This window comes from Peromyscus californicus, unplaced genomic scaffold (genome assembly GCF_007827085.1).
Source record: "Peromyscus californicus insignis strain IS unplaced genomic scaffold, ASM782708v3 Scaffold_7__1_contigs__length_154581171, whole genome shotgun sequence".
In the NCBI taxonomy this organism is placed as follows: domain Eukaryota; kingdom Metazoa; phylum Chordata; class Mammalia; order Rodentia; family Cricetidae; genus Peromyscus; species Peromyscus californicus.
In genome coordinates, this window is record NW_026294595.1 from 2,306,090 (window position 1) to 2,319,503 (window position 13,414).

A 13,414-nucleotide genomic window follows, 5' to 3' on the forward strand; every position below is an offset into this window, starting at 1 on the left:
CTAGTCGGACTTGGCTTCTTTCTGTTCGACTTCAGAGGCTGGACTCTGGTTCTCAGCCTCTCCGTTCTCTGCAGGCACGTCTGTGGTTTGCTGGTCAGCCACCTCCGGCCTGTTTGCCCTTTGCTCCCCTCTTCCCTTTGGTTTGCACTTTTTTGTCTGACGGTTTATCCTTTCCCGCTGCCTTCTTCGGCTTCTTGTCCACCTTGGCGGGGGCGGGCTTGGCCGACAGCCTCGCGGAGCGCCGATTGGGCTCCGCCTTCGCCGCTGCATCCGCGCTAACCTTCCTCTTGGGCATCGTGGCGGCGCTGGGTGGGAGGCGCGTGCGAGGCCGAACCCGTCACGGAGCTACGCCGCCTCGGCTGCCACCGCACGAACTGCTGCGACCCGCCGCGGGGGCGGTGGGAGAACGGGATCACTCTTCAGAGTCTTAATACTTGATTTTAATTTGGTCCATGAATTTTGGTGAGCTAACTAGCTGATGAATTTATTTTCACCTCATTATCTGCTTAGGTTGATATAATTGGCTGCATCTGTTTTCAATGCGTCAAATGCTGATACCACATCAATCATGCAGCTATTAGTCATCTGTTCCTCTCTTCCTGGATTTGGGGATTTATGGACTTTTTTTGTTATAGTGATTGTTATTGTTTCATTTTTCTAGTTATGTTGTTTCATGAGATCACTGAGGGTGATTAAAAAAAAATCTAAGGTATCCCTGATGTCTGAAAAATCTCACAATTAAAGTTCCTGAGAAATAGAAGAGACAGGTTGGGGTAAAAGGTATTTTAAAGAATATAAATCTAAGTTTTTCCAAGTAGGAAGGAAATATCTCCCTTATATCTTAGAGCCAGGATGAATGCAAGTAAATCCAGGCACAGGAGAGCAATAGCCAGATGCAAGCCAAGAATAAAGCCCTTTGAGAACAAAGAACGAGAGGTGCTGGCCCTGCATGGGTAGCTGTTTCCTGGTCCTCCCCTGTCTCCTGGGGCTCAGGGAACACTGATGAAGAGGGGCCTGAGAGAATGTAGGAGCCAGAGGATGGGGACTGTTTAGCAAAAAGAAGTCTTCTAGATATGACACAGCTATTGGGCTGTGACTTCACTGTGGCCACCTCGCTACAGCCACAATTGTCTGCACCAGATCCGCACACAGGAGTGGCCCGTTGACATGTTGTCACGGGTGGGGGAAAGGTTCATGGGGCTCCAACCCTCTTTGAAGGACTGTTGGTGGTTAACAGTGTGGGGGAGGTGGTGCCGTTTCCCTCCATGGTGCAGCCACTGATTAGTGGCCCTTGTTCTAGTAAACAAACTACCATCTGTGTTCAGACAAAAACGCTAATTAATTAAATCCAGTAGGTCAAACATGTAAAACAACAACAACAAAACTAAACTAAAGACCATGAGTAGCAGGGTTTTTTAATTTTTGGGAAGCAAGGTTTCAGTGAGAGAGGGAATAGGGGATGAAAATAATTAAACTTCATTAAATAATTGTATGACATTGTCAAGCAATAAACATACTTTAAAAAGAGAATGGTATCTTATTTCCCGCTAGAAAAATAGAAGTCTAAGAATGGAACATGAACACAAAGTTCAGCCACCAACTCCATAGTCTCACTCTATTTACCTTAACCCTCTCAATGTATCTCCCTTTCCAACCTTTCTTTCATAACATAATTTTTTTTTATTGAATCTTGGGGTATTTCACATCACATACCCCAATCCCACTCATTTTCCAGTCCTTCCATATCTGCCTTCTACCCTTGTAGACCCGACCCCCCTCAAAGTTAAAAAAAAAAATCCCATTCTCCCCTCTGGGCAGCAACTTGCTCCTCTATCAGCCGTAGCGTTCTGGTTCTGTGTATGTTCCATTCCACTCCTCTGTCTTTCCGGCATCTCCATCACGTATTCATTCATTGTAGTGGCCTTGGAGGTAGTGGTGTGTCACACAGTATACCCTTTTGCCCAATCAGCCCAAACAGCTTTACTTGAGAATGTTGTGAATCCTTAGGCTAGTTCAAGATCCTTGGCTTCTGTTACAACGTCAATACTGGATCCTTATACAGACTCTCAGATATCCTGCTGTTACCCTGAGTTTTGAGGGATCCTTCAGCTATGGATCTACAGGGTCAGTCCCTCCACACACTCCAGCAGAACCTAGATGGGGAAGATGTTGGGGTGGGAGTGGGGCAACTCAAAGCCCTGGATATGGGCCTGGGCAGTAGTTGAGTTGATCAGCCTGCCAGTTTTCCTGCACCCATGCCACCAGAGCTGTCTCCCCCTCTGGCCAGGTGAAGGACAGGACCAGTGCTCCTGAGTGAGTCAGCCAGTAAGGGATGGGGCCAGCTCTCCTGCGCCCATGCCATTGGATATGGCTCTCCTGCACCCTTGCCTCCAGGGCCAGCTCTCCTGCTTTGTCCAGGTAAAGGCCAGAGCCAGCTCTCACGAGTGTGTCAGCCGGCTAGGGGTGGGACTTTCCAACCTCTTTTTACAAACTTACTGATATCAGTGGCTGGCACATCACTGAAACAAGTGGTTAATGTTCTGGGTTTACTTTGCTTAAACTCTCATCATATTGTGACACTGGTTAATAGTCATAGCATCTTGAAATTTCTTTTCTTGACTTTTATGGCTATTCTTTAAAGTTTAAAATATGCTTTGCTAACACCTTTTAAAATATGGCTCTTCAATGGCAGACATTCTTTGCACCTTTCCTCATGTCCTCTTTATTTCTCATGCTTTACATCATTCCTACTATGTAGGATTTGCTCTATTAAATCAGTATGTTCGATGAACTGAATTTTCTGCTTCAGTATCAAGTAATTTCCAGTATTAATGTGTATTTAATGAGCTTGTCTCTGAATGATCCAATGCTCTTCCCTTTAAAGTTTTCTCCCCGAAGGACAAATCTTTAGAAGTTTTCTCCTACTGTATTCAACCAGCCATGTAGTGGAAAGAGGAGCTATCTAGGAAGTTTGTAGTCTGTCCTCAAAGGCTCTGAGGTAGCTTTCTATTCCATTTTTAGTTTAGTAAATTCATCATAAAGTCTTCAGGGACTACTCCCTCACTTCTTCTGGAGGCAAACAGGATGTTTTTCAGGAAGTGGCCTCTTGTTCCTATGGTGATATCATCCCAGATCCTACTGAGAAATCAAAGACTTAGAAGAACTGGGCAGGGCTCTTAGTACCTAAAGATCTGTCTTATGATTCCTTATTATTTAGAATTACTTAGTTTGAACTTTTGAAATATAAGATTGTTCACAAAGATCCTGATTTCTCAGTTTGCACATATTTGTTGAGCAAAAAGGGTCTGGTGCTTACTTACTCAGAGTGAGTAAGTAAGTAAGTAAGTAAGTAAGTAAGTAAGTAAATAAGTAAGCAATAAAAACAAATACGGTAGGAACCTGGCATAGTGGTGCACACTGTAATCTCAGTGCTCAAGAAGAGATTGATGCAGGAGGACCATGAGTTTAAGGTGTCCAGCCTGGGCTACATCATGAGTTCACGGACAGCTTGAACTACATAGGGTGATTCCCCTCCACACACCTGCACATGTGGTGGTTCCAGGAGTAAGAGCACTTATTTGGTTTATAAGCTACTGTAGGCTGGAATAAATTATTTATTTAATATATGTTAGCAGTTTTTCACATTTCTGAAGTATCTCACTGACATTATTTAATATTTGGCGTGAGAACACTATAGCATACAATTAAAGAAAGTGGGCAGTTTTTAGCTCAGCATCTCAAAGCCAAATGATTAAGGTCAGGTGTGCTTATATAAATATGAAGACAATTGAAACTGAATTCTTTTTCTGTCCTGCTGAGTACTTTCTTAGATTTCTGAGTGAACACAGAACAACAATGGGAAGAGATCTTTATTTTGAATCCCAGATATCTCTGTGTTCCATTGGAGCACAAAACTTCTCAACATCTTGAAAGTCCATGGTCATATATTTAAACTTCTGATCTTGCTGATAACAAGTTGGGGATGAGAAACACTGCCAGTGGTGAGAACTCAATGAAGCGTACAGATTCAGCCATGAGTCTAAGTCTTTAGTTGACATTTTATTGACATTATAGCCAGAAATTACTTATAAAATAGCAACCACACTGATGTGTTTGTGCAGTATTACATGTAGTTGTTGTTAATGCTCTTCATGTACAAGCACATGATTTGACGGTCTCTCATGGCTTCATTTGTTTGAGTTCTGGTCAGAAATAGTAAAGATCCCTTAGACCACAGTGTTGGCTTTTCAGTATTAAATCTTCAAGGATATTTCCCAGCTTCAGACAAAGTGATGTTTATAAAGGTAGGTTCCTTATAGCCTTGGCTTGCAGACTGTTTGAGATGGACAGCACCTAACAGCTTTCTATGATGAGCATGTGGTGTAAATGAGAATTATATCTTTGTTTTTAAGGTCACAAGACTTTTGGGTTGTTTATTTGTACAGCAAAACCTTGCATCTATCCTGCCTAATGCACTGACATTTATAGCTCAAGAGGGAAGCTTAGGGAAGGTTCTTTGCCGTGTAGGGAAACAAAGAATGAAAAGCAATGGAAGAGGAGCTGTGTCCTGAGAATTCACTCTGTCGTGGAATTAATGGTGAAACATGAGTGAGACCTATAAATATTTTTTGTAGTTTCTTCTACCTTTCCAACTTTATTCCCCTTATTCTTAAATTGAACAAGTCTCACCCACTGTCTTCCTCACCATTTCCCATGTTCACTTCCTCTACACAATGAGATGTCTTCATCAATTGAAATGCTCTGCCCATTTCTTCACTTTTGAATCTCTTTTCTTGGCCATGTTCAGTTGGTCTTCAGACTTATCTCAGCTCATTAGTCAAGGATGTCTTTCCCAATTTCCTACTAAGATCACATAATTCATTAGCGTGAACACTGATCAATTTATAATTCCCAGGTTTGGGGACATGTACATGCATACACAGTTACCAATCTACTGAGTGTGGCAAAAAATTCCTGAAATCTGGATCCCTGTAGCACATAGTTCTGAGAATAAACCTGTATATGGTCAAGATGATTGACAGAAATCAAATGTCTCACTTCCAGATCAATGATGCTGGTTTGCAACATTACCCCTTACTACTTTGTAGAGGATCATGCACAGGTGTATAGAAAGGAAGGGTAGCCTTAGGTTATCTCTCAACTGTATGCTTCATAATGTGATATTTCTATGAGTGAAGTTTGTCCCTTAACTTTCTTAAACCTCTTTTCATATCTTTATTCCTTAGGCTATAGATGAAAGGGTTCATCATAGGAGTCACTACTGTGTACATAACAGTGGCTACCCGGTCCTTCACCACTGAGTACATGGACAGAGGCCTAAAGTAGACATAGATGACACTTCCATAGAACAGGGACACTACAGTGAGGTGGGAGCCACAGGTAGAGAAGGCTTTCCATTTTCCAGCTGCAGAGGGGATCCTGAGCACAGTGACAATGATTCTCAGGTAGGAAAAGAGGATGCATAGGAAGGGGGTCACAATGACAGCTAGTGTCTCAGTCATGACCACAATCTGGCTGGAGGATGTGTCAGAGCAGGACAGCTTTAGCACAGGCTGGGTGTCACAGAAAAAGTGCTTAATGACATGGGAGGCACAGAATGAGAGTTGAGACATGAGAAGTACACGGAACAGGGCATGTAGGTGGGAGATGGTACAAGAACCCAGGAGCATGAAGAGACAGCGTCGTGGCCTCATCACTACATCATAGTGTAAAGGGTTGCAGATGGCCACCAGTCTGTCAATGGCCATGGAGGCCAGCAGATAACTGTCAGTGTTTGCTAAAGCTATGAAGAAGTACATCTGAACTAGACATCCCACATAGGAGATGGTTTTTGTCTCTGAGAGCAAGTTCACTAGCATCTTGGGCACAATGACTGTTGTGAAGCAGATATCCATGAACGATAAGTTGCTGAGGAAAAAGTACATGGGGGTATGGAGCCTGGAGTCCGAGTGGATGGCCAGGATGATGAGCACATTCCCCACCACGGTGACCAGGTACATGATGAAGAAGATGGCAAAAAGGGGTTTCTGCATTTGGGGGTTGGAAGAGAGACCCAGCAGGATGAAGTCCAAGGTGCTGCTGCTGTGGTTGTTCATGTCTCTGTCTCTGGACACCTTTTGGAAGAATTTGGGAGAGATATGAAGGACAAATTGATCAAGACAATGTAACTCCTAGCTTTCAGGCTGTAATGAAACCCCATTGCTGTTCATTAGGATTTAAAAATATGTTCAGTTAATGAAATTATGCCTAAAATTAAAAAAAATCCTGGCCCACAACTCCAGCAGAAACTCCCTGCTCTACCAGAGGCCATGCTGGCAACTAGAACCCCAGGTAATACCTTTCTCTTGACGACAACCAACATTACTTCAGAGCTGTCCCAGCTTTTCCCCCAGAAGACCTCCTCCCCTAGTCTTCTTATCTCAGCCCACAACTCTGGTGGAATCCCCTTGCTCTACCAGAGGCCATGCCAGTTTCCAGAACCCCAGATCCCTGGAGGCACTGTTGGCATCTAAAACCACAGATATCATGCAGGCCACCAAAACCCCTGCAGAGGCACCCTACTGGACAAGGGGACTCACAGGTCACCAGAACCACAGGCCACTCAGGCCAGAAGACCAGAGAGGAAACAGAAACCAAGGGAAAAAACACCCATCTAACAAATACAAACTCAGAAATCATTACCTAGACGTATAATCACCCCCAATCCCAGATGCCTAGATGCCAGCATAGGAATACAACCAACAACATTCAGGTCAATATGTCATCAACAAAGCCTAACTATCCTACTATAGCGAGCCCTGAATATTCCAATACAGATGAAACACAAGAAAACAACCTTAAAACTAACTTTATGAAGATGATAGAGGTCCTTAAAGAGGAAGTGAGTAAATCCCCTAAGGAAATCCAGGAAAACACAAACAAATAATTAGAGGAACTGTATAAATCCATACAGAAAGCCAAGAAAAAACAAACAGGTGAAGGAAATGAATAAAACTGTTCAAGATCTGAAAATGGAAATAGAAACAACAAAGAAAACACAAACTGTAAGAATCCTGGAGATGGAAATATAGGTAAGTGAACAGGAACTATGGACACCAGTATCACCAACAGAATACAAGACATGGAAGAAAGAATCTCAGATGTAGAAGACATGATCAAAGAAATTGATACATTGGTCAAAGAAAATGTTAAATCTAAAAATTTTCTGACACAGAACATCTAGAAAATCTGGGATAACATGAAAAGACCAAGCCCAAGGATAATAGGAGAAGAATCCCAGCTCAAATGAGGACCCAGAAAATATTTTTAACAAAATCATAGAAGAAAAGATCCTAAACTTATGCCTATGAAGGTAGAAGAAGAAAATAGATTGGACTAGAAAAGAAAGTCTCCCTGCCTCATGATAATCTAAGCACTAAACTTACAGAACAAAGAAAGAATATTAAAAGCTGTAAAGGAAACATGCCAAGTAACATATAAAGGTAGACCTATTAGAATTACACCTGACTTTTCAATGGAAACTAAAAGCCAGAGGGCATGAACAGATGTCTTGCAGACTCTAAGAGACCACAGATGTCAGCCAAGACTACTATTCCCAGCAAAACTTTCAGTCATCCTTGATGAAGAAAACAAGATATTCCATGAAAAAGTCAAATTTCAATAATATCTAGCCACAAATGAAGTCCTACAGAAGGTACTAGAAAGAGGCTAACTACAAACCCAAGGAGGCTAACTACACCCATGAAAACACAGGAAAGAAATAATATCACACCAGCAAAACCAAAGAAGGGAAACACTCTCTGTCTCTGTCTCTGTCTGTCTCTCTGTCTCTGTCTCTCTGTCTTTCTGTCTCTCTCTCTCTCCCACCAGCACCACCACCACCATCACCACCACCACCAACAAAATAATAGGAAGTAGCAATCATTGGTCATTTATATCTCTCAACATCAATGGACTCAATTCTCCAATAAAAAGACAAAGGCTAACAGAATGGGTGCGAAAACAGGATCCATCATTCTGCTGCATACAAGAAACATACCTCAACATCAAAGATAGATATTAACTCAGAGTAAAGGGTTGGAAAAAGATTTTCCAGGCAAATAGATCCAAGAAGCAAGCTGGTGTAACTACTGTAATATTTAACAAAATAATCTTCCAACTAGTTAGTCGAAAGAGATGGGGAAAGATACTCATATTAATCAAAGGAAAATCCACCAAGATGACATCTCAATTCTTAACATCTATGCCCCAAACTCAAGGACATCCAAAAACATCAAGGACACTTCTTTTAAATTTTTCTTATTTTTACATCCTAACCAAAGCTTCTCCTCCCTCCCCTCTTCCCAGTCTCCCATACTCCCCAACCTGATCCATTCCTCCTCTACTGTTTCTGTTCAGATACAGGCAGGCATTCTATGGATATCAGCTAGTCATGGTATATCAAGCTGCAGTGAGACATGGAAGCCCCTCCTCCACCAAGATTGGATCAGGAAATCAGGCAGGAGGAATGGGGACACCCACATTTGTAAAAGAAACATTATTATTAAACTTAAGTCACACATTAAACTTCACATTAATAGTGGGAGACTTTGACACTCCACTCTTACCAATAGACAGGTCATCCAGACAAAAACTAAACAGAGAAATAACAGAACTAACAGATGTTATGAACAAGATGGACCTAACAGATGTCTACAGAACACTTCACCCAAACACAAAGCATATACCTTCTTCTCAGCACTTCAAGGAACTTTCTTTAAAATTAGCTATATACTCCATCACAAAGCAAGTTTCAACAGATATAAGAAAATTGAAATAACTCCCTATATCCTATCAAACCACCATGGATTAAAGCTGGATTCCAACAACAACAGAAGCAATAGAAAGCCTACAAACTCATGGAAACTGAACAGCTCCCTACTGAATGACTACTGGGTCAAGACAGAAATAAAGAAATTAAGCACTTCCTAGAATTCAATGAAAATGAATGCACAGCATACTCAAACTTATGGGACTTATTGAGAAAACCAGCAAGATAGACAAAACCTTATCCAAACCAACTAAAAGATACAGAGAACAATCCAAATTAACAAAATCAGAAACAAAAAAGATACATAACAACAGACACCAAGGAAATCCAAAGAACCATTAGGTCATACTTCAAAAACCTGTACTTCACAAATTTCAAAGAAATGAACAATTTTCTTGATAGATACCACTCACTGAAGTTAATCAAGATCAGATAAACTATTTAAATAAACCATAAGGAAATTAATACAACCCCTAAAGAAATAGAAGCAGTCTTTAAAATCTCCCAAATTAAAAAAAAAGCCCAAGGCCAGATGCTTTTGGCATAGAGTTCTACCAGACTTTCAAAGAAGAGTCAATACCAACACTCCTAAAATTGTACCACACCATAGAAACAGAAGAAACATTGTCAAATTCATTTTTTTGAGGTCACAGCCACCTGACACAAAACCACAGAAAGATTCAACAAAAAAGAATTAAAGTCCAAGTTCCCTCATGAACATTGATGCAAAAATACCCAATAAAATACTGGCAAGCTGAATTCAAGAACACATCAAAAAGATCATCCACCATGATCAAATAGGCCTCATCCCAGAGATGCAGGGATGGCTCAATATATCAAAATCAGTCAATGTAATCCACCATATAAACAAACAAACAAAAAACCCCACATGATCACCTAATTAGATGTTGAAAAAGCCTTTTTAACAAAATCCAACACCCCTTCATGATAAAGGTCGTCTTGGAGAGATCAGGGATACAAGGAACATACCTAAATATAAAAAAAGGCAATTTACAGCAAGCCTATAGCCAACATCAAATTAAATGGAGAGAAACTCAAGGCAATTCCACTAAAATCAGGAACAAGACAAGGTTGTTCACTCTCTCCATATCTATTCAATATAGTACTTGAAGTTCTAGCTAGAGCAATAATATAACAAAAGGAGATCAAGGGGATAGAAATTGGAAAGGAAGAAGCCAAAGTATTATTTGTAGTTGATATGATAGTATACATAAGCGACCCCAAAAACTCTACCAGGGAACTCCTACAGGTGATAAACACCTTTAATCAAGTGGTTGGATTCAAGATTAACTAAAAAAATCAGTAGCCCTCCTATTTACAAATAAGAAATTGTCTGAGGAAGAAATCAGAGAATCAACACCCTTTATAATATCCTCAAATAATATAAAATACCTTGGTGTAACTCTAACCAAGCAAGTGAAAGATCTGTATGACAAGAACTTCAAGTCTTTGAAGAAAGAAATTGAAGAAGATATCAGAAGATGGACAGATCTCCTATGATCATGGATTGGTAGGATTATTGTAGTAAAAATGGCCATCTTACCAAAAGCAATCTAAAGACACAATGCAATTCCCCATCAAAATTCCAACACAATTTTTTTTTTTGGTTTTTTGACATAGAGTTTCTCTGTGTAGTTTTAGTGTCTGTCCTGGATCTTGCTCTGTAGACCAGGCTGGCCTCAAACTCACAGAGATCCACCTGGTTCTGCCTCCTGAGTGCTGGGATTAAGGACATGCACCACCACTGCCCGGCTCCAATACAATTTTTTAAAGACCTTGAAAAAACAATAGTCAACTTCACATGGAAAAATAAAAAGCCCAGGATAGCTGAAACAATCCTATACAATAAAAGAACTTCCAGAGATATCACTGTCCCTGATTTCAAGCTGTACTACAGAGCTGTAGTAATAAAAACCACATGGTATTGGCATAAAAACAGACAGATGGATCAATGAAATCAAGTCAAAGACCCAGATGTAAATCCATACACCTATGGCTACTTGATTTTTGATAAAGAATCCAGAAATATACAACAGAGGAAAGAAAGTATTTTCAGTAAATGGTGCTGGTCTAACTGGTTGTCAGCATGTTGAAGGACGCAAACAGATTCATATCTATCACCATGCACAAAACTGAAGTCCAAGTGGATCAAAGACCTCAACATAAATCCTGTCACACTGAACCTGACAGAAGGGAAAGTGGAAAATAGCTTTGAATGCATTGGCCCAGGAGGCAACTTCCTGAACAGAACACCAATAGTGTAGGCACTAAGATCAACAATTAATAAATGGGACCTCATGAAACTGAAAAACTCTATAAAGCAAAGGACATCATCGATAGGACAAAATAGCAGCCTACAGAATGGGAAAAATTTTTCATCAACTCCACATCTGATAGAGGGCTAATTTCTAAAATATATAAAGAACTCAAGAAACTAGACATCAAAACACCAAAATAATTAAAAATATTCAATTAAAAATAGGGTACACATCTAAACAAAGAATTCTCAACAGAGAACTCAAATATCCAAGAAACACTTAAAGAAATGTTCAATATCCTTAAGCCAACAGGGAGATGAAAATCAAAATGACTCTGAGAGTCTATCTTACACCTCTCAGAATGGCTAAGATCAAAACCACAAGTGACAGCTCATGGTGGTGAGAATGCAGAGAAAGAGGAACACTTCACAGCTGGTGGGAGTGCAAATTTGTACAGCCACTTTAGAAATCAATATGACAGTTTCTCAGAAAATTGGGAATTGATCTACCTCAAGATCCAGCTATACCACTCCTGGGCATATACCCAAAGGACACTCCATCCTACCACAAGGACATTTGATCAACTATGTTCATAGCAGCTTTATTCATAATAGCCAGAAACTAGAAACAACCTAGCTGTTCCTCAATTAAAGAATGGATAAAGAAAATAAATGGAGTATTACTGTTAAAAAATAACATCATGAAATTTGCAGGCAAATGGATGTAACCAGAAAAAAATCATCCTGAATGAAGTAACTCAGAAGCAGAAAGACAAACACTAGGTATGTACCCACTGTTAAGTGGTTATTAGATATATAGCAAAGGGTAATCATGCTACAATCCACAGGCTCAGAGGGGCTAAGTAACCAGGAGGGCTCAAGGGGGGATGCTCGGATCTCCCTGGGAAGGGAAAACAGAATAAACTTTGAGGGTGGACTCAGGGTGGGTGGGGATGGGAACAGGGGGATTAGGTGGTGGTAGGGTGATAGAGGGAGAGATCACTGGGAGAGAAGACTGAAATTGGGAGGGGACTTTGGGAGTGAGGTATTGACCTAGTGCAATGGAAACTCCCAAGAATCTACAAGGGTGACTGTAGCCTAGTTAAGACTCTTAGTAATGGGGATACAGAGCCTGAACTGGCCATCTTCTGTAATCAGGCAAGGCTTCCAGTGGAGGGACCCAGCCACAAAACCTTTGGCCTACAATTTGTCCTGCTTGCAAGACGTGCTGGAGTAAGACGTGCTGCAGAACTTGTGGAAGTGGCCAACCCATGACTGGTCCAACTTGAGACCCATGCCATGAGAGCAAGTCCACACCAGACACTGCCTAGATGCCCAGGAACAGCAGGGCAGCTCAGAGACCTAGGATAGAGCCAAATATGACTGGCAAAAAAATCAATGAAATGATTCCTGATGATATTCTACTATACTCACAGTTTGATGGCTAGCTCAATTGTCATCAGAGAGGCTTCATCCAGCAACTGACGGAAACAGATGCAGAGACTCACAGCCAAACATTAGGCAGAGCTCCAGGAATCCTGCAGAAGAGGGATAGGAAGGATTGTAGGAGCCAGAGGAGTCAAGGACACCACAAGAAAACCCATAGAATCAACTAACCTGGGTTCATAGGAGCTCACAGAGACTGAACTGACAACCAGGAAGCCTGCATGGGACTGACCTAGGCCCTCTGTATATACATATATGTTACAGTTGTGTAGCTTGTCTTCTTGTGGGATTCCTAACTGTGGGAACAAGGGCTGTCTCTGACTCTTTTGCCGGCCTTTGGAACCCTATTCCTCATAGAGAGTTGCCTCCTCCAGCCTTCAACTTGCTATGCCATGTTTGGTTGATATCCATGGGAGACCTGCTCTCCTCTGAATGGAAATGGAGGAGGAGTGGATGGGGGTCAGAGGGGAGATGAGGGAGGAAAAACTGAGGTCTGGATGTAATACATGGGAGAAGAATAAAAACAAATGAACAATCCAAAGCAACAGTAACATCAAACAAGCAACAAGCTGAAAAACTCCAAACTTCCTCTTAAATTAGAAGATGAAAGCTCTATTGTAAGACATTTCTGTTGCTTAATATGTTGGAGTTCTTCTCAGTGCCTTGTCTGAATGTACACACACACACACACACACACACACACACACACACACACACACACACACACACACACGTTTCTTACTAGCTCCTTAGCTTCCCTTTCACATTGTTTTTAGAGTCTGAGGTGCCTATTCCCTCTTCGAGTCAGGATGCTCTCATTCAAGCACCTGCACACATGAGATCCTCCCAAACAAGTTCTT

The 13,414-nt window shown here is 41.2% G+C and overlaps 1 protein-coding gene and 1 pseudogene across 1 annotated transcript; both read right to left on the reverse strand.

Annotated features, from left to right (window-relative positions):
• LOC128102488 (non-histone chromosomal protein HMG-14-like) lies at window positions 1-407 on the reverse strand (annotated as a pseudogene).
• A 4,779-nt stretch (window positions 408-5,186) lies between these two features.
• LOC128102271 (olfactory receptor 1L6) lies at window positions 5,187-6,125 on the reverse strand. Its single transcript, XM_052725858.1, has one exon. It carries the CDS (start codon window positions 6,114-6,116, stop codon window positions 5,187-5,189), a length of 930 nt encoding a protein of 309 aa, XP_052581818.1. The 5' UTR covers window positions 6,117-6,125.
• Between the last annotated feature and the right edge of the window lie 7,289 nt (window positions 6,126-13,414).